Below are 21,349 nucleotides of genomic sequence, written 5' to 3' on the forward strand. Positions count from 1 at the left end.
CCATCTCTACAAAAAAATACAAAAATTAGCCAGGCGTAGTGGCACACACGTGTGGTTCCAGCTACTTAAGAGGCTGAGACAGGAGGATTACTTGAGCGAGGAGGTCAAGGCTGCAGTGAGCCACGATTCCAGCCTGCGTGGCAGAGTGAGAACCTGTCTCAAAATGATAATAATAATGGCAGAAAATGTATCAAATTTATTGAAAAAGAATAACCTGGCCAGGCACAGTGACTCATGTCTGTAATCCCAGCAAATTTGGGAGGCCAGGGCAAGTGGATTACTTGAGATCAGGAGTTTGAGACCAGTCTAGCCAACATAGTGAAACCCGGTTTCTATTAAAAATACAAAAATTGGCCTGGCGTGGTGGCACATGCTTGTAGTCCTAGCTATTAGGGAGGCTGAAGTGGGAGGATCACTTGAACCCGGGAGGTGGAGGTTTCAGTGAACTGAGATTACACCACTGCACTCCACCCTGGGCAACAAAGCGATACTTTGTCTCAAAAAAAAAAAAAATCATCTGGCATGGTGGTGTACACCTATAATCCCAGCTACTCAGAAGGCCAAAGCATGAGAATTGCTTGAACCTGGTTGGTGGAGGTTGCAGTAAGCTGAGATCATGCCACTGTACTTCAACCTGGGCAAGGGAGCAAGACTCTGTCTCAGAAAAAAATCAAAGACAAAAACAAAACGATAACCTACACATCCAGAAGCTGAATAATCTCCAAGTAAGATAAACGAAAAGAGATTTGTAGACAGACACAAAATAGTGAAAAATGCTGAAAGTAAAAGACAAGCAGAATGTCTCGAGGGCAGCAAGAGAAAAACAACTCATTGGGAACTTGCAAGAGAAGCCTCATAAGATTAGCAGTTGGCTTTTCAGCAAAAACATCACAGGTCAGAGACAGTGGTGCGCAAAGAAAAGAAATTGTCAACCAAAAGTCCTGTGTTTAGCAAAGCTATCTTTCAAAAATGGAGGCAAACAAAAGACTTTCCCAGATAAACAAAAGCTGAGAGAATTTGTTGCTAGCAGACCCACCTTACAAAAAATACCCACGGACATCCATCAGGCTAATAGCAGATGATCTCACATTAATTTGAATACACACACACAAAAAAACAAAGGGGACTAGTTACAATTTTTTTTAATGTATAAGTGCATACTTCTCTCCTCATAACTGATTTAAAAAGCAATCATACAAAAATATATATATAATATATAATGTAATGTTAGGCCTATAACCTATAAAAGGTAATGTTTTTGTCAATTATAACACAAAGGGGTGGATGGGAGCAAAGCAGTATAGACCAAAGGACATGACTACAGTTGATAAAGTAATAGTTATAACAATATATTGCTGAGTTTGTAACATTAATAGGTGTGACATAGGTAACAATAATATATTGTATAATATAATAAGATATAATACATGTAATAGTACACAAAAGAGAAGAGACTAGAGCTATATGGCAGTAATACGTCTATGCATCACTGGTAATCAGCTATCTGTAGTGAGCTCTGGTAAGCTAAGATGTATATGGTAAATCCTAGAGTAACCACTTAAAAATAGTGAAAAAGCATTAAAACATTAAAGCAATTAAAGTGCTACATTAGAAAATATCCACTTCATGCAAAAGAAAGGAGTAAAACAGGAACAGGAAAACAAAAAAGGTGTAAGACATACAGAAAACAAAAAGTAAAATGACATGTAACTCCAACTATATCAATAATAAACTAAATAGGAATGAATTAAACAATCCAATCAAAAGACGGAGATTGTTAGACTTGCTGTTATAAAAATTAACATTATCCAACTATGCGCTATCTACAGGAAATACAATTTAGTTTCAAACATACAAATAGATTGAATAGAAAAGGACGGGAAAATATGTATTGGGCAAATAGCTACCACAAGAAAGCTATAGTGGCTATCCTAATATCAGAAAAACATAGACTTTATTTATTTATTTATTTTGAGACAGAGTCTCGCTCTGTCACCCAAGCTGAAGTGCAGTGGTATAATCTCAGCTCACCGCAGCCTCTGCCTCCCAGGTTCACGCAATTCTTGTGCCTCAGCCTCCTGAGTAGCTGGGATTATCGATGTGTACCACCATGCCTGGCTAATTTTTTGTATTTTTACTAGACACAGGGTTTCACCATGTTGCCTAGGCTGGTCTTGAACCTCTGGCATCAGGTGATCCACCTGCCTCAGCCTCCCAAAGTGCTGGGTTTACAGGTGTGTGCCACCATGCCTATCCCCCACATAGACTTTTTAAAAGTTATTAGAGTTAAAGAGGGACATTTCATAATTATAAAATGCTCAATCTATTTGGAAAGTATAATTATAAGCATGTATGTATGTACCTACAGAGCATCAAAATATGTGAAGCAAAAACTGGCAGAAATGGAGGGAGAAATAGAAAACTCAACAATGATAAGCGAAAGCTTCAAAATTCCACTTTTAATATTGGATTGAATAACTCAGTAGAAAATAAAGGAAATAGAATGTTTGAACAAAGCTACATACCAACTACAACTAACAGACATCTGCAGAACACTCCACTCAACAACAAAATATACATTCTTTTCAAGTGCGCGTAAAACATCCCCTGGAGAGACCATATGCCAAGCCATAAAACAAACCTCAATAAAATTTAAAGAATAAAAATAATGTAAAGTATATTCTGTGACCACAGTGAAATAAAATTAGAAGTCAATAGCAAAATAAATGTGAATAACTCTATAAATACGTGGAAATTAAACAGCATACTCCTAAATATGACCTATAACCAATGGATCAAGGAATAAATAAAAAGGGAAATTGGGCCGGGCGCGGTGGCTCAAGCCTGTAATCCCAGCACTTTGGGAGGCCGAGGCGGGTGGATCACGAGGTCAAGAGATTGAGACCATCCTGGTCAACATGGTGAAATCCCGTCTCTACTAAAAATACAAAAAAAAACTAGCTGGGCGTGGTGGCGCGTGCCTGTAATCCCAGCTACTTAGGAGGCTGAGGCAAGAGAATTGCCTGAGCCCAGGAGGCGGAGGTTGCGGTGAGCCGAGATCGCGCCATTGCACTCCAGCCTGGGTAACAAGAGCGAAACTCCGTCTCAAATAAATAAATAAATAAATAAATAAAAATTTTAAAAAAATAAAAATAAAAAGGGAAATTTTAAAAACTTGGAGATGAGTGAAAACAAAGATCCCGTATGCCAAAACTTGTGGGGTGCAATGATCAGGGAAAAATTCGTATTTGTAAACCCCTACTTAAGGAATGAAGGAAGATCTCAAGTCAATAGCCTAATCTTCCACCTAATCTAAGACACTAGAAAAAGAAAGACAAGGCTGCCTGCAATCCCAGCACTTTGGGAGGCCAAAGTGGGCAGATCACCTGAGGTTGGGAGTTTGAGATCAGCCTAACCAACATGGAGAAATTCTGTCTCTACTTAAAAAAAAAAAAAAAAGGCCAGGTGTGTTGGCACATGCCTATAATTCCAGCTACTCAGGAGGCTGAGGCAAGAGAATCGCTTGAACCCAGGAGGCAAAGGTCAGGGTGAGCCAAGATCACGCCATTGCACTCCAGCCCGGGCAACAAAAGTGAAACTCCATCTCAAAAAAAAAAAAAGAAGGAGGAAGGGAGAGGAAGGAAGGAAAGAAAGAAAGAGAGAGAGAGAGAAAGAAGGAAAAGAAAGACTCACCTAGAGCAAGCAGAAGAAAAAGGAAATAATAAAGCTTAGAGTGGAAAATAGTGAAATAGAAAATAAACAATAGAGAACACCACAAAAAATTGGCATGAGATCAACAAAACTGACAAACCTTTAGCTAAGTTAACCAAGAAAAAAAGAAGATTCAAATTACTAGAATCAGAAATCAAAGAGGGAATGTTATTATCAACCTTACAAAAACAAAAATAATAAGGAAATACAATGAACAATTGTACATCAACAAAATAGTTAACATAGATGAAATGAACAGATTCTTAGAAACCCACAAACTACCAAAACTGACTCCAGAAGAAACAGACGATTTGAACCAGCAATAAAAAGAAATACCCACAAAGAAAAACCCAAGCCCAATTAGCTTTCCCACTGATTCTGCCAAACAGTTAAAGAAGAATTAATCTCAGTTATTCACAAACTCTTCCAAAAAGTAGCAGAGGCTAAACACTTCCCAATTCATTTTATAAGGCCAATATCACCCTGATGCCAAAACCAGACAAGGACACAGCAAGAAAAGAAAACCAGAGAAAAAATATCTTATGAATATGGATGCGAAAATCCTCAACAATTGGAAATGATTGTATGTGGAAAAAGGAAAAAGAATCCTCAACAAAATACTAGCAAACCAATTCCAGCAGCATCTAAAAATAAGTATACACCATAACCAAGCTGGATTTCTCCCTCGAGCAAAAGATTAGTTCAGCATCTGAAAATCAATTATTGTGGTACATCATACCAGTAGAATTTTTTAAATCACACGATTATCTCAATAGATGCAGAAGAAGCATTTGACAAAATCAAACACTCTTTCATGAAAAAAACACTCAACAAACTAGGAAGAGAACTTCCTCAACCTGACAAAGGGCCTTCATGAGAAACCCACAACTATCACACTAAATGGTAAAAGACAGACGTTTTCTTTCTAGGATCGGGAAAACAACAAAGATGTCTGGTCTCATCACTTCTGTTCAACATTGTACTGGAGGTCCTAGCCAGGGAAATAGTCAAAAGAAAAAGAAATGGAAGGTATCCAGATTGGAAAGGAAGAAATGAAAATATCTCTTCACAGATGACACAGTCTTATATATGGAAAATCTTTCTCCTTGAAGTCTGGATATTTGGTAAAAGATTTTTTTTAAAAAAAGAAAATCCTAAGGAATCCACAGACAAATGTATAAACAGAATGTTGTATATCCATATTACAGAATATTTGGTCATTTAAAGAAATGAAGTATTAATACATGCTACTTGAATGAACCTCAAAAACATTATGCTAAGTGAAAAAAGCCAGTCACGAAAGTCCAGATATTATATGATTCTAATTTTATGAAATACCCAGAAAATCTATAGAGAAAGAGAGGTCGGGCATGGTGGCACACACCTGTAATCCCAGCACTTTGGGAGCCTGAGGCAGGCGGATCACTAGATCAGGAGATCGAGACCATCCTGGCTAATGAGGTGAAACCTCCTCTCTACTAAAAATACAAAAACTTAGCCAGATGTAGAGACACGTGCCTGTAGTTCCAGCTACTCGGGAGGCTGAGGCAGGAGAATCACTTGAACCCGGGAGGCAGAGGTTGCAGTGAGCCGAGATCACACCACTGCACTCCAGCCTGGGTGACAGAGCAAGACTCCATCTCAAAAAAAAAAAAAAAAAAAAAAAAAGAACAAAAGGAAGTAAATTAGCAGGGGGGCCAAGGGAGGTGAGGAGAAAAGAAAGGAGGGGGTTATCTTAGCTAAAGGGTATGGCTTTTTTTTTTTTTTAGGTGATGAAAATGTTTTAAACTTGCAATGATGGCTGCAGATATGTGTGAGTATATTAAAAACATTAAATTATATACTTCTAATTGTGAGTTGTATATTATGTGAATTATATCTGAGCAAAGCTGTCAAAAAAGCAATAAAATGCCAGCCTATATTTTTACCTCTGTCTAAACTATCCCTTGGAGAGGAGTTCCTAAATTCTTAAACTTGAAGATGTGCATTGAAATGCATTTTCTATAATCCAGGTTTCCTGTAGATATGTAACATCCAAAACCCATGCAAAAGGCAGATCTATCAAGATCCTTACACTTAGGGTAAGAACTTACCCTAATTGTACTCATCAATCCATCTCACATTCCAGAAAACAAATCTTAGTCCCTGAGAAGTCTGGCAGAATTGAAAAAAAACTATGCAGCCATAGCCGCCAAGCAGCACAGAGGTAATGGTGGCGCTATGCACCTATTTACCAAGCCATTTGGAGGAACCGACCCAAAGCCAAGAGAGCTTGCAAATGGTCATCCCAGCACCCATTTAGATTATGATTTTTCTCCAGATGCCCCTCCGATTCCCATTTAAAGTTCATTCTAGGATGGGGGCGATGGCTCACGCCTGTAATCCCAGCACTTTAGGAGGCTGAGGGCAGGCAGATCACTTGAGGTCAGGAGTTCAAGACCAAACTGGCCAACATGGTGAAACCCTATCTCTACTAAAAATACAAAAATTAGCCAGACCTGGTGGCAGGTGCCTGTGAACCCAGCTGCTCAGGAGGCTGAGGCAGGAGAATTGCTGGAACCCGGGAAGCAGAGATTGCAGTGAGCCAAGATCATACCACTGCACTCTAGCCTTCTAGCTTGGATGAGAGTGAGATTCTGTCTCAAAAAAAGAAAAAAAAATCCTACTTTGATCATTAGAAGAAACCTCCAGTAGGTGATTGGATCTCTCTAGCTTTTAGATTCATACTGACAAGGAACTTTAAAATGAAAAGCAAACAAGTGAGCAACACAACCCCCTGCAAGATTAGCAATACATCAAACAAAATCAGAAGGAAGTTCTAAAACCCCAAACCTGAGTCCAGCAGCCCCTAGTGGGAGGCCCTAGGCTTCCTTGTGAGGATCAATGATGGAAGCAGATGTGGAGATGATATTGCCCAAGGTCCAGGTTTGGCACATTTTCATCTCCATCAACTTCTAGGTCCCCTACCCTCAATACATCAGGTTTCATGGTGCCTACGCTTTTCTTTAGCTGGAATCAAGAATCCCTCCTTTGTTGCTCATTTTGCTCAAATAATGCAAATCTCTGGTTTGGAACGCCTGGGCTCAAGCGGTCCTCCCACCTCAGCCTCCTTAGTAGCTAGTATTACAGGCATGAACTATGGTGCCCAGCTTGTTTTACTTCTTCTTCCTCGTCTTTTTTTTTTTTTTTTGCTTCAATAAACTCCTAATTATACATCAAATTCAAAATATGATCAATTCCATATTTTAAAGATCAGTTCAAGTTGCAGAAGAATAGATATCATATTATTCTGGTTATGGTATACACACATGCACACACTCACACATACACAGAGAAAGGCTGTCACCAAGTTGTGGTTCTCCCTGTGATTAAGGCAAGCCAGGGCAGATATAGAGCAGGTGACAGTAGGGTTTATGAAGAACCAGTGGAATGGGGCAGGGAGTCGAAGCCAAAACAGCCTTTCAAGTTTTGCCTTAGTATTAGCTTGAACCATATAAAACAGTCATTTCTTTTTTTTTTTTTTTTTTTTTTTTTGAGACGAAGTCTTGCACTGTCACCCAGTTTATAGTGCAGTGGCACAATCTCAGCTCACTGCAATCTCCGCCTCCTGGGTTCAAGTGATTCTCCTGCCTCAGCCTCCGAGTAGCTGGGACTACAGGTGTGCACCGCCATGCCCAGCCAATTTTTTTGTATTTTGTGTTTTAGTAGAGATGGGGTTTCACCATGTTAGCCCAGAGGTCTTGATCTCCAGACCTCATGATCTGCCTGTCTCGGCCTCCCAAAGTGCTGGGATTACAGGCATGAGCCACCGCACCTGGCCAAAACTGCCATTCTTAAAGGTCAAAAACAGGTATCATCAATTTCATATCATTTTTGTCTTTTGCAATAGAAATATCCATGTGATGGAAAATACTGCTGAAGAAAACGGACCAATCACATAATAACAATACAAAATCAAGTATCTTCTGTTTGAAACTAGACCCACTGGTTTGTTTACTGCTCACTAAACTTTACCCTCACTCTCTGATAATGTATAGCTCTGAGTCTTTCAATTCAGTATTTTCAGGCAGATCTTTTTAACTCTTGACCATCAGAATATTTGCTTTAGCAGCATGGGATGATGGAAAAAGACTTGGAGCCAGGCCATCTGGAAGCTAAAATATCATGACTCTGGGCAAGATTGAGTTTTAATCTTCTCTTATGGTGAAATGGAGATTAAAATATTAACTTCACAATGTTAAAGATTAAGTAAGATGTGTAGTGAAAGGAGAGTTTGGTGGTTTTTGGCACATGGTAGATATTCAATAAGTTACTTTCCTTCACTTAGAGTTAAATTTTCTAGAACAGCACAAGAGTATTGGCAGCTCTTCACTGATTTATCAGTAGCCTTTGTCCTCCTTTGGACAGAGACTAGTTAGGCACCAAGTTACATAAGCACACAGAGAGCTGCACCTACTGATGACCCAAAGTCGGCCCTAATGCAAGAATGAGGGCAGACAGAAACAGCCCCTGACAAACCAAATTTCCTGTAACATAAAACAAGCCTCTGAGTCAGGCCCCTTTCTCTTTAAGTGATGATGCTACATTGGTCTGATACCACATTAGATTAGATGGATGTGTGATCTCCTTCCAAGCACACAGGAAGATAAACATCAACCTTTACACTGATGATGGGGTTTATGAAGAACCAGGAGGAAGCCTCAAGAAACTGTAAGTCCTAGTGCTTGGCTGTAATTTTTTTTTTTTTTTTTTGGAGGGGTCTCACTCTGTTGCCCAGGCTAGAGTACAGTGGCTCAATCTTGGCTCACCACAACCTCCACCTCCTGGGTTCAAGAGATTCTCCTGCCTCAGCCTCCCAAGTAGCTGGAACCATCCATGCCCAGCTAATTTTTGTATTTTTAGTAGAGATAGGGTTTCACTATGTTGGCCAGACTGGTCATGAACTCCTGACCTTGTGATCTGCCCACCTCCACCTCTCAAAGTGCTGGGATTACATGTGTGAGCCACCACGTCCAGTCAGAAATGCAACCTTAACATCAGGTAGTTCCCTGCCTGCTCATCCCTCAACCTCAATAGACCCCCTACAATTAAGGTGAGTCAGGGCAGGCGTAGAGCAGCTGTTCCCAAATTCTTCAGAGTTCCCTAAGGACCTTTCAAAGAATGGAGTACCTGGGACCCACTCCAGACCTATCCAAGGAAACTCTTCAGAGGTGAGCCCAGGAGTCTGTAATTTTCAATAAGCTCCCCAGGGCATTCTTTCACAACCAGACTGACACCATTTGTGGGTGGAGGACAGAGGAATAGGGTCCATCAAAATCCATTCATACAAGATTCAGTATAGGGAGTTTCCCAAAGTAATTAGTTCGGGTTATCTCACATTGAGGAGGAAGGTGAGAGTCATAATGAATATACTTTTAAGTTTAGAGAGAAGGATGTTTATATTTGAAAATGTATTGCTTTGAGTAAAGGAGTTTAAGACAAATAAATATTTTAAATTTCTTTGTAAATGTCAGTCCCAAGAACACTTAGTTTTATTACTTCCCTAAGCAAGAGAAAGGCAATGAATAGACGTGAGTCTCCCTTCCACTGAGTGAGCTTTAGGAGTAAGATGGTTGCTGAAAGTCAGCCACCATCCCTAATGCAGTGACCTTGGGGGAAATGACACACACTTGGTCCCTGTGTCAGTGGCCCACATGCTGTGTGCCTGTGTGCATCTGCCAGGGTCTGAGGGGGCTAGCATACTGTGACATGTTTACACGTGGTCTGTGAAGGTGATTTATAGGTGATATCATCTCGGTTTCCCCCCCCCCTTTTGGGATGAAGTCTCGCTCTGTCACCCAGGCTGGAGTGCAATGGTGTGATCTTAACTCACTGCAACCTCCACCTCCCAGATTCAAGTGATTCTCTTGCCTCAGCCTCCCGAGTAGCTGGGACTACAGGCGCACACCACCGTGCCCAGCGAATTTTTGTATTTTTAGTAGAGATCGGGTTTCACCATGTTGGTCAGTCTGGTCTTGAACTCCTAACCTCATGAGCTGCCTGCCTCGGCCTCCCAAAGTGCTGGGATTACAAGCACGAGCCACTGTGCCTGGCCAGTGATCTCATCTGCTTTTAATTAAATTAACCAATTACACAAGGATTCTAGAATACATACACTTGTTGTGTGTCTGACAACAGAGAGAAAGGGAGAGAGACAGAGACAGAGAAAATATGCAAATGAATGAGTCCTGGTCCCAGTCGGGGCCTCAGAGTTGGCATTCTGGGGCCTTCTTGACAGATGACACCCTGAAGCTCAGCACTTCTGCCCTGGCTCTTCCTGAACAGAGTCTTGGTGGCAGTTCAGGACAGCTGAGATGTCATCTAGGAGCAGACATGGGCAATACACCCAGAGCCAGCCACAGCCATCTCAGAAGACCCCAGACCTTAGACAGTCCTGTCCAGAGACTGAAGGCTGGGAGAGCTGGAGAAGACATGCTTCTATTTGAAGGATTTAGTGAATGGAGAAGCCCCATGGACAGAGAAGCAAGTAAGTTGTCTCAGCAGCCAAAATGAGACTTTGAGTATAAGCGGTGGCCCCTCACTTTGGGGGAATCAAGGCAAAGCTTCCTTTACAGCAGCCTAAGCAAATGCTTCTGTGGGCTGGGGAGCTCTGCGACCCTCCACGTTTGCCCCAGGGTACTGGCTTGAGTGCCTAAGCTTTGCTAGGCAGGGTCTGTGTCTTGGGAAGAAGGAGATGCAGACAGCAGCCCAGAGTGTTTCAAATGCCTTGCTGACAGTTTCTTAGAAGGTGCCTCTGGGGCTCAGATGGGACCTCACCAAGGCCAATCTCTGCATGCCTCCCATCACTGCCCCCAGAGTGGGGGCACAGCCACTGGTAACACAGGATGTGATCGTAGTGTACCCCGGAGCCATTTCTTGTTTTAACAGCTATGCATTTATTTTAATACATTTAAGAAGAGACAACTAGCATATCAAATCTTGATTTTGTGGATTTTACTTTTTAGAACAAGGTTAAAGGAAGTAATTAATTTTAAAAAGTGAGTCAGATTCAAGAAAAATATTAGGTCTGCCACAGTGACTCACATCTGTAATTCCAGCACTTGGGGAAGCTGAGGCGGGTGGATCACCTGAGGTCAGGAGTTTGAGACCAGCCTGGCCAACATGGCAAAACCCAGTCTCTACTAAAAATACCAAAAAAATTAGCTGAGGGTGGTGGTGTGCTCTTGTAGCCCCAGCTACTTGGGAAGCTGAGGCACGAGAGTCACTTGAACCCAGGCAGTGGAGGTTGCAGTGAGCCGAGATTCCACCACTGCACTCCAGCCTGGGTGACAGAGCAAGACTCTGTCTGAATTTAAAAAAAGAAGAAAAGAAAAAATAGAAGAAAAGAGGTTAAGTGAATAATGGTACAAAGGGTTCAGGAATGAGGCAAAAATCATAAAGCTCGGGGGAAAAAAAAAAAAAAAAAAAAAAAAACAGGCTCTAGATTAAACACATGAGTAATAGCCAAACAGCAGGCCATCCTGGAAAAGATGGAGGCGACTTCTGGAAAGGACATGACCTAAAGGAGTGAAGTGTCACAGGTCCTGGGCCAGGACAGGGAAGGAGAAAACCTGCCTTTCAGCCTTCCTCCCTTCTGCAGCCTCATGCCTATGAACCAGGCTAAAGAGCTTAAAACAAACAACAAAAACAAAACAAACAAAAAAGAGCAAGTGAAAACGATGACGATTTTGCCAATAATCATAATGTACTACTTTTTAAGACGGAGTCTTGCTCTGTCGCCAGGCTGGAGTGCAGTGGCACAGTCTCAGCTCACTGCAACCTCCGCCTGTCTGGTTCCAGCGATTCTCCTGCCTCAGCCTCCCAAATAACTGGGATTACAGATGTGTGCCGCCACGCCTGGCTAATTTTGTACTTTTAGTAGTAAGAGTGCTATTTCGCTAAAACTCCCAGGGACGTTGCCAGTGTCAGCTTAAGCAGCCACATCAGGTGTGAGCGAGGGTCAGGGCTCTTTTCCAGTCATCCACGGGGTAAGCCATTTCCCTGGCACCAGGGGCCACAGGAGACAATGCCACATGGAGCCAGAGAAGGGGAATGGCCTGCCAAGGGTGGCAGGAGGCTGGTCCAAACATTGAATCTGAGACACTGGTGGGGGATCCCAGAACCGCCTGGGAGTGATTTGAAGGGAAGCTGCAATTCTCGCATGTTCATTCCATCCTTAATGCTTTTAATTTATTTTTTGCATGCATGCTTTATAACAGTCATACATAGTCTATTACAAGTCCAAATATACTTTATAAATACATAAATATCAGAGTGCAAGCACAAAATTGTTTATTGATGGAAGGCATGATAGAGAGAGTTTGGCCAGAGTAAGTCCACGTTCCTCATTCACCACACCTGCCTTGGATTGCTGTCAATGCGTCCGCTGTGCAAACTGTGCCTCCCACACTAGACACGGAGGGAGAATAGTCAGGGACCTGTGCCACTGAGTTCAAACCACCCCATGCTGCAGTGGAGTCACTGGGGCCTAGAGGGCACCAAGGGGTCCAGGTTCCTGGTGGGGAGCGGATCTAGAGAGGCGCTGTGACTTCCCCCACAGTACTGGAAGGAGCACAGGGCTCGCCTTCAGAGGAGCCTGTGCTGGAGCCCCCTCCCTAGCACACACCAGCTGCACAATCTCAGGTGAGCCACTCTGACCTTCCACGTTGTCTTCCATAAAATGAAGAGGCTGGTGAGTGATGTATATCTCATGCGATGGCTGTGGGAGTCCCACGAAGTAATGGAAGAGGGAAGGGGCTTTGGGGAATCACGGAACATCTTCCTTCACCCAGGCAAGTATCCCAGCTTGTCCCACAGGCTCATGGGCTCCTAGGCCTGCAAAGACGGGATGCCAGCTGGGGAATCTAAGCCAAAGTCCCAGCCCAGACAAAGCGAGGCCTCTGCTCAAGTGGGCCAGCGTCAGGCACAGCCCAGGTGAGCTGGGTACCAGTGCCCAGCCACCCACACCAGCCATCAGCTGCTCCTGCCATCTGCAGACCCTGCAGCTGCTGGAGAGTTCAAAGACAAGGTGGCTTTCGCTCTGTGACTCTCTGTTTATCCCCGCCAGGCCTTGGGGAGGAAGGTGGGGAGCAGAAACAACTGACGCATACAAGGTGGCAGGCACCCATCCTGAGTGGGGTCCTCCTGCCTCAGAGCCTCCATGTACCCGCTCTTCTAGCTCCCACCCTTGCTTCCTCACCATGAGTGCAGGCCGACGCATGCATGGTGCAGAAAATAGGATGAATCAGGAATGCTTTGATTGGTTGCAAGTTCAGAGTCTTGGGGATTTTGTAGATCTGGCCGAAGCACTGAAACACCTAAATACTTGGATGCTTCCTCTCTCCATTGTGTCCCCCCTGCCACCTGGATGCATCTTGAATTCCAGACCAACGATTTCCAAACCTTCTTTGTAGAAAATGGCTCCAGTGACCTCCCCTCATCCATCCCCACTCCATTTGGGGAAGAGCTTCTCCAGAGGCAGGGAAGACGCTTTGACTCATTCCATTCCCCTACTTCTGATTCTCATCCTTCAGTGAAGCAGGAGAGGCAGAAGGGATTGCTCTGGGCTTTTGTGAAGACGTGTGAGGGAGGTAGAGGCAGGTTCATGTTTGCCTGGATGCAGAGCCAAGAAAGGACCAGTGAACATCAGAGGCATGGTCTTTCATTCTAATCGGTGGCACAAGATGCAGAGAAAGTATCCTATCCAATTTTGTACAGATGATGCTATGCCTTGTGCTGTTCCCTGTGGATTTATAACAAAGGCTCACATCCTGAAACAGATGGGAGCTTCTCACAGTCAGGCACACAGCTTACTCACCCACCCCTGGGTCTCCCACAGGCCAGCTCACTGCCTGGCACAAGGAGCCATTCATGGATGCTGAAGTGAGCCAAGAGGACGAGGCCATGCCTGACTGTGTGCTCTCCTCCCGGAGCTGGCACCGTGTCTAACACAGGCGGACGCTCAGTTCTCTTTACTTGATTAAAGGCTGCTGAAATTAGTGACCACCTCTCTCCTCTCGCTGCCCTGGATGAGACCCTCAAATTGAACACCCAGCAGATCGTGCAATCAGTGCTGAGCCTCAGCGATCCATTGCACAGGTGACAGCCTGAACTTTAAGGTAAACCCAGGCGAGAGCTCTCCCAACAGCCCAAGAAGCGGGTAAAGGTGAGAACTCTCACTACAGTGCAGACAGACAGTGCAACAAAGACTGCCAGCTCCACCCCACCTGTGCACACCCTTACCATCAAAACACCCCGCAGGAAGGGGAGAATAACAAAGCCAGCCACGTCATCTGTGGTTTCACTTCTGTGGTGACTCATTGTCCCTCGCTGCTACCCCAGCAGGACAATCTCAGGTTGAAATACTGTTGGGTTGACTGTGAACCAGAGACACAAGTGATGAGGGGCGGGTGCTGGGTGTGAGGTCCCAACTGCCAGGTGGGACCTTCTGTGGAGGGAGCAGTGCTGCCTGCCTCCCTAGAACATGGTGCAGATGACATGAGAGGTGTGAAAGCGCCTGGCAAAGTGGGAGAACTCCTCCACACTGTGTGTTGTTTAAAGCGGGCATAAGAGTTGCTGGCCAGATTCAAAGGCAGCTCTTGGAACAATGGGGGTGGGGTGCTATTTGCATAGACACCGTAGAAAAGGTCGTCACCACCCACCTCCTCCAACAGCTGTGCACCTCTGCCTCCCTTTCCCCAGAAGAAACCCTAAACTCCAGCTTCCTGTGTCCGGCCTTCTAAGGCGGCTGCTCGGGACTTCAGGGGACCCAAGAAGGGTGAGAGGCAGGAGTGAGAGGGAAGTGGTTTGCTGCCAGCGGGGAGCTGCTGAGGGCAGGCCAGGGCTCTGCAGGGAAGCAGGGAGATTGCGGCAGACGTGTCTCCCATGCACAGGAGGATTCACCAGGAGGCCAATAAGCTAAGCCTCAGGACTCTCACTTGCACAGACCCTTCCAAGCACCTCTTCCTACTTTTGTACTTACAATTTTGTATTCTTCATCTAAGAAAGCCTCAAAACTATATAAGCTTCAGGCCCCAAAAAACCTGAGTCTGCCCTGGCTCCCACATAGAATGCTTCTCTCCTCGGAGGTAAGCCCCCAGCTCTTCCCTAATCTGATCGCCTAAGCCCCCACCTTCCAGCCGCATGCCACAACTCCCACCTGGGCATTTTCCTGTCCAGCCAAACTTACATGCATTGGCTTATGATGTTCCCCTGCCTCTCCCCAAACCTTTCAGCCTGGTGCACTCCTCCCCACCCTTTGAGACCCACGACAAATAATTCCAACAATAGGAAACCATCTCCCAGGTCCCAGACAGAATCAACCCTTCCACCTGAGCACAGCCACCACGCTCAGTATGTCCCTCTGTCATGCACAAATACCCTGCAGGGGACTGCAGTGACAAAGGCCCACCTCCCAGTACAGTTTATGGCCTCTCTAGCGTCCAGACAGGCTTTTCTGATTCTGTGTCTCCAAAGCCTATTAGCTCACAGCAGGCGCAGTGGCTCTCTCCTGTAATCCCAGCACTTAGGGAGGCCAAGATGGATGGATGGATCACTTGAGATCAGGAGGTTGAGACCAGCTGACCAACATGGTGAAACCTTGCCTCTACTAAAAATACAAAAATCAGCCTGGCATGGTGGCGGGTGCCTGTAATCCCAGCTACTCAGGAGGCTGAGGCAGGAGAATCACTTGAGCCCCAGGAGGTGGAGGTTGCCGTGAGCTGAGATCCTGCCATTGCACTCTAGGCTGGGAGACAAAGCGAGACTCTCTCAAAAAAAAAAAAAAAAAAAAAAAAAAAAAAAAAAGACTTACTAGGTCAGGGCTGGCCCCTTCGAGGTACAGGACAAATGTTCCTTGCATAAACGAATTAATAAATGGCCTTAGCTGGGGACAATGGCAGAGTGATTGAAAAGGTCTGACTTCAGTCTTGGAGTTCCACCTGCATGGCTCCCATGCTCAGGTCACCCTCCCTCAGATTCCATAGTCAACTCCTCCAAGCAGCAATCCTGAGAAACCATTCCTGGAACCTGAGCGCCCTCTGGTGGCTGAAATGGTGCCTTCCCCAAGAACTAGAGGCAACAGGTGGGGCATTCCTTGGACGTGGTCCAGCATAGCTGTTTACCCGCCTAAAGCAACGTGTTTACAGAGGCTTTTATTCACTTGGAGGCTCAAGTCCTATAATTTGTGTTACTCTTTAGCCTGGAAGGAATTTTGAGGACTCATCTCATTCAAGGTCCCAAAGACCGCCACCCAGCCCTTGCTCCCCTGACAGTGATAGGGTCTCCACACCTGCCTACAAGGTCCCAGAGAGGAAAACGAGGAGTTGGAGCAAGACACAGTCCCAAACACGGTAATCTCAAATGTTAAAATCCTAAAGCATTGTAATCTCTAAAGTCTAAATCCCCAACATCTAAAGTCCCAAAAATCACAATCACAGGATCGTTTTTTGTTGTTTTTTTCTTTTTCGCTATTTTAAATTGTCAGCATTATTTTTTATAATTCCCTATTCTAGGTATTTCATCTTTGCATCATTTGCAAGACTGGAGGTATAAGTTGTACAGAGTTTATTAGAGAGTTCTAATTTGTTTTATGCAGCCTTTTTTTTTTTTTTTTTTTTCAAATTTAGATCTCTGAAAGTGCATTATCACAATGTCAACTTTGTGTGGACGCATTGCGCGTGTACATAAAAACACTGAAATTTTCCCAATGGATGAAGAGATGTCCTTTCTGTACACCTGCCTTTGTGAAGTTAAAATTTCTTGGAATCTCAGCTCTTTGGACCTCTGTACATCTGCCTTTGTGAAGTTAAAGTGTCTTGAAATCTCAGTTATTTAGACAACTGCATCTTTGGTGGTGATCCATTGAAGTTTTTGATCAAATTCTTGGAAAGACTTTCTTTGCTCATCCTGTTATTTCAGTGAACACAGTCCTAAACCTGGGTGCACATAAGTACCAACCATAGTGACATGCATTTATTTCTTGCCCTTTTTGACCTATTTCTGAAAATGGTTCATCTGCTCATAACTCTTATATCCATGCAACTGTCAGTACCTGAGTGTTTATGCTTGCAAAAATATGTATGTTATCACTGCCTATTTTATTGTGTAACATGGATATAGTGTTCTGTTGACCTAGCGTGGTGGCTCACGCCTATAATCCCAGCACTTTTGGAGGCGAAGGCAGGCGGATCACGAGGTCAAGAGATTGAGACCATCCTGGCCAACATGGTGAAACTCTGTCTCTACTAAAAATACAAAAATTAGCTGGGCATGGTGGCACATGCCTTTAGTCCCGGCTACTCAGGCGACTGAGGCAGAAGAATCACTTGAACCCAGAAGGCAGAGGTTGCAGTAAGCCGAGATCATACCACTGCACTCCAGCCTGGTGACAGCAAGACTCTGTCTCAAAAAAAAAAAAAAAAAAAAAAAAGCGTTCTGTTGTGTTTTTATGTTTCCAATATAAATCCCCTTTGAAATGTAAATAATTATGTTTTTGTTTTTGTTTTTTTGAGACGGAGTTTCGCTCTTGTTACCCAGGCTGGAGTGCAATGGCGTGATCTCAGCTCACCGCAACCTCCGCCTCCTGGGTTCAGGCAATTCTCCTGCCTCAGCCTCCTGAGTAGCTGGGATTACAGGCACGCGCCACCATGCCCAGCTAATTTTTTGTATTTTTAGTAGAGACGGGGTTTCATCATGTTTGACCAGGATGGTCTCGATCTCTTGACCTAGTGATCCACCCGCCTCGGCCTCCCAAAGTGCTGGGATTACAGGCGTGAGCCACCGCACCCGGCCAATAATTATGTTTTAATGAATGTTTCTATGGTTTTTTTCCATAATTTGATTTTCAGGATTTTTATTTTATTTTATTTTATTTTATTTTATTTTTTGAGACAGGATCTCTGTTGCCCAGGCTGGAGTGTAGTAGTATGATCTCAGCTCACTGCAACCTCCACCTCCTGGGTTCAAGCAGATTTCCCACCTCAGCCTCCTGAGAAGCTGGGACTACAGGTGCCCACCACCACATCTGGATAATTTTTATATTTTTTGACAGAAGCAGGATTTCATCCTGTTGACCAGGCTAGACTCAAATTCCTGACCTCAAGTGATACACCTGCCTCAGCCTCCCAAAGTGCTGATTACAGGCGTGAGCCACTGTGCCAGGCCTATTTTGGGGGATTTTGAACATTCGGGATTTCAACATTCAGGATTGTGTCTTTTGGAATTATCATCAGTTCCAAGTATGGAAGGCCATCCCTGCCTCCTGTGTCTCTGGTATGACACTCCTGTTTGCGGCTGCCAAGGTTGGTTTGCCAGTTTCTGAGTGGATCTCTCAAATTCCAGGGCCCCCAAGATGCCTGCATTTTCTGCCAGGGCCAGCTGAAGTATAGAGACCCCATCTTGCAGGAAGTCAGCATAGCCCTATTCTCGGTTTCCTAAGGACCCCACCAGCTGTTCCATTTCAACAGCCTTACCCACTCCGTGTCACACCTGCCACCACCATCCCGGCCCTGCCACCTCCACCCAAGACAGGCTTTGTTTGTGCTTTTTTTTGACCCATGCAGTGCTGAATTCATGCCTGAATGTGACGTCTTTCAGTGAGGCATGCGTTCTGCGAGTGTCCCCCACTCCTTGTTAAATATGTCTAGTCATTTCCTTCAGTTTCCCCTGGCTCTTGAAGGACTCTGAGTCAGAGACTCTATGCAATTCATTCTCAGCCTCCTCTTCACAGGGGAGAGGTGGATAGGACATCAGGAAGAGAAGGTCAGCAGAACTGAGCGATCAATTGGAGGTAGTAAGTTAGGGAGAGAGGGGAGGCCTGGTGACTCCTGGGTATCGATTAGGCAACAGAGTAGATGGCAGTGCCACTGCTCAAAATGGGGACATGCAGGAAGGCAGTGCCATCGTCCTGTTGGGTTCAAGGTACCTGCCAGACCTCACGAGGAGATGTTCACTGGGCAATGGATAAGAGCTCAGGAGGATCCTCTGGACCAGAAAGCTGAATCTGGGAGAGATCAGCACCCAGGTGATAGGTGCAAGCACAGAAGATGACATCCCCAGGGAGAGAATAAAAGCAAGAAAAAGAGAGGGCACAGAGGAACCCTCGGAACGCTGACATACAAAGTGGAGATGACGGAGAAGATCCAGGCAGAAGGACAATCACGGTGTGAGACAGGCTCCAGGAAGACAGGCCAACTCTGCAGCAGAGGCAAGCCATGTCATTGAACACCATTTGCAGAAGTCACAACGGAGGTCATCGGTGGCCTCTGCAAACACAGCTCCAGAGGAATAAAGGGGGCAGAGGCCAGGCCACCGAGGGATGTAGCGTGGACGGAGATGCAAGGAGGTGGTGAAGAAAGGAGAAAAAGAGCCAGGCCGCACATTTCCGTGAGAACTGGAGATGACAAGCGTTGGCCACTCGCTCCCCAAGCTGAGTGGTGAGGGGAAGGACAGAGGTCTGGCCACAACTAGAGCCGCAGTAGCCTCAAGGGAGAGTGTTGTGTTGGAGGAAGGGAGACGTGGGCATAGCTACCTGCTGGAGAAAGGGCGGCACTGAAGGCGCAGAAGGAACTGCCAGTTGGCACTCTGTCTTGAGTTCAGAAGGCTTTGAAGGGATAGGGATAAACCTTCCTGGAAACTGAAGGGCACTCAGGAAGGGTCTGGATATAGATGTGAGAATGGGAGTGGGAGGGATAAGGAGAGGCAAGACATGATGCCTTCCTGTCTGCAGACCTCCCGCTTCCTCTGTGGAGTAGGAGGTCAGAGCATCTGATGACAGCATTGGGGGAGGGGAGGCACGATGGGCACCTTGCAGAGCACTCTGAAACATGAACAGAGCCACCGTGGTGAGAGAGCTGACCGTGAGCACACAGGTGACACACTGCTGTGGGTGGAATTTCTGCTGGGTGCTGGAGGCAGTGATGTTGCTGTGGTCACCACCCTGTGGCTGAAGGACTTTTCAGCACCCAGGTGCAGGGTGGTGTGGGTGGATGTCTGGCCTGCTCTAGGGCTGCAGTGGTGCTGGCTGGGTGTGGCAGAAGAACAAGGATGAAGGTATTATATTTGCAAGTGAGTGGTGTGTTGAGAGGATTCACCTTGGGGGCTGAAAGCAAAGCCAGGAAGGGGCTGATGAAGTGAGAGAAATCGGAGGGGTTGGCAGCTGGGATTCTTTATGAGGCAGAAAGCAGGTGGCATTCAGGCACGAGGGTGGGAAGGATGGTAGGGATGGCAGTGCAGGACCGGAGGATGACCGGAGGCTGAGCTCGGTGATGCCGAGACGCAATTTTTGTGGAATGAAACACAAACAGACATTGTTCAAAATAAACAATGACATCCGTCTCCAGTTCATCCAAGCCTATAATTTGATACCTGGCTGCAGGATAGGGTAACCGCAGGCAGGGATTCAACTCTATTGACCCTGTGACCTAGTTGACATCAGGTCATAGTGATAGCTAATTAGTTGTCCTGCTTAATTAGAGAACGTTTTGTCACTCACTTAAAAATGTGTCTCAGGCCCCTGTGGCCTGGGGGGCCAGTCACCCTGTTGTGACACTGTTCTGCTGGGCCAGGAGAGCAGGGTCCCTGCAGCAGAGCGTGCATTGGCTGCCACGCACCTAGTAGGACCAGCCTGCAGCCCCCACGGTGATCCACTGTCTCCTCTTCCCGGGCCCGCCCCTCCTTGCACTGAGGTTTCTCTCCTCTTATCCCAGTCTCAGCTTCAGTATTCACCGCAAGGCCAGGAGTGTGGGGAAGGGGCGAGAGCTGCATATGGACCCAGGGCAGGAGAGGCACAGGCCTGGGCAGGTGGGCAGCTGTGGACAAGGGACCAGCAAGCAGCTGTAGCCTGGGCACAAGAAGAAATGACAGGGCACAGAATGGGGGTACGAAACCACAGGGTAAGAGGTGCCTGCCAGGGACCAGGCTTGGAGTAGAAGCGAAACTAGAAATCTACCTGGAAGCACAAGAGAAAAATCAGAACCTCAGGGAACTGGAGGCGGGGACCTCTCTATCAAAGCAGGGCCAGTGCAGGCTGGAAACCAAAAACCCAGGACACCCATCTGGGTCCACCCGGAACCCAAGGCCTGCAGCGCTGAGTACATCCCGCTTCCAGGCCAGACTGCTCTGAGAGGTGACCAACAGCCCAGCTTGGGGGACCTGGGGAAGAAATGAGGTGGGAGTCACCCTTCTGCAGAAGAGGTGGCCGCAGCTTCGGAACCTCTCCCCACCTTCCTATCCCTAAAGCAGCGAGTGCTTCTGAGACTTTGCTGGTAACTACAGAGAAGCAGGAGAGAGGTCAAAAGAGGCAAATGGAACAGAAACGTCCCCAGAGTGTGGTGGCAGAGCTGAGGGAGACCTCCCGCCAGGCCAGGGTCTTGTCCAGAGACAGGGGCCTTCCCAGGTCCTCCATACTTGGGTTTGTCCGAGGCTGCTGTCTCTGCAGAGCCTCAGTCCAAGTCACTAGGCACTTCCGGCACCTACCCCATCCAGCATTAGAGTCTGCAGAAGCCAGAGTATGTGGCAGAAGATCTTCAAGCCCCCTGCCATCCTGTAGAGGGGTTATAACCCGGGGGGCGTGGGATCTCTTATTCATAGTAAATATCAT

At 45.8% G+C, this 21,349-nt stretch overlaps 1 protein-coding gene across 1 annotated transcript in view; it reads right to left on the reverse strand.

The window, feature by feature from the left end:
* Window positions 1–21,349, reverse strand: part of SMIM35 (small integral membrane protein 35) — a 54,364-nt gene extending 33,015 nt beyond the window's left edge. The window contains exons 1-4 of the mRNA XM_074401918.1: window positions 21,101–21,349; window positions 20,801–20,901; window positions 19,280–19,406; window positions 2,919–2,928 (exon numbers count right to left, since the gene is read on the reverse strand). Of these exons, the coding sequence (XP_074258019.1) occupies window positions 2,919–2,928; window positions 19,280–19,406; window positions 20,801–20,901; window positions 21,101–21,349 (487 nt within the window). The remainder of the gene's footprint in view (window positions 1–2,918; window positions 2,929–19,279; window positions 19,407–20,800; window positions 20,902–21,100) is intronic.

Source organism: Saimiri boliviensis, chromosome 6, assembly GCF_048565385.1.
Source record: "Saimiri boliviensis isolate mSaiBol1 chromosome 6, mSaiBol1.pri, whole genome shotgun sequence".
NCBI classification, from domain to species: Eukaryota; Metazoa; Chordata; class Mammalia; order Primates; family Cebidae; genus Saimiri; species Saimiri boliviensis.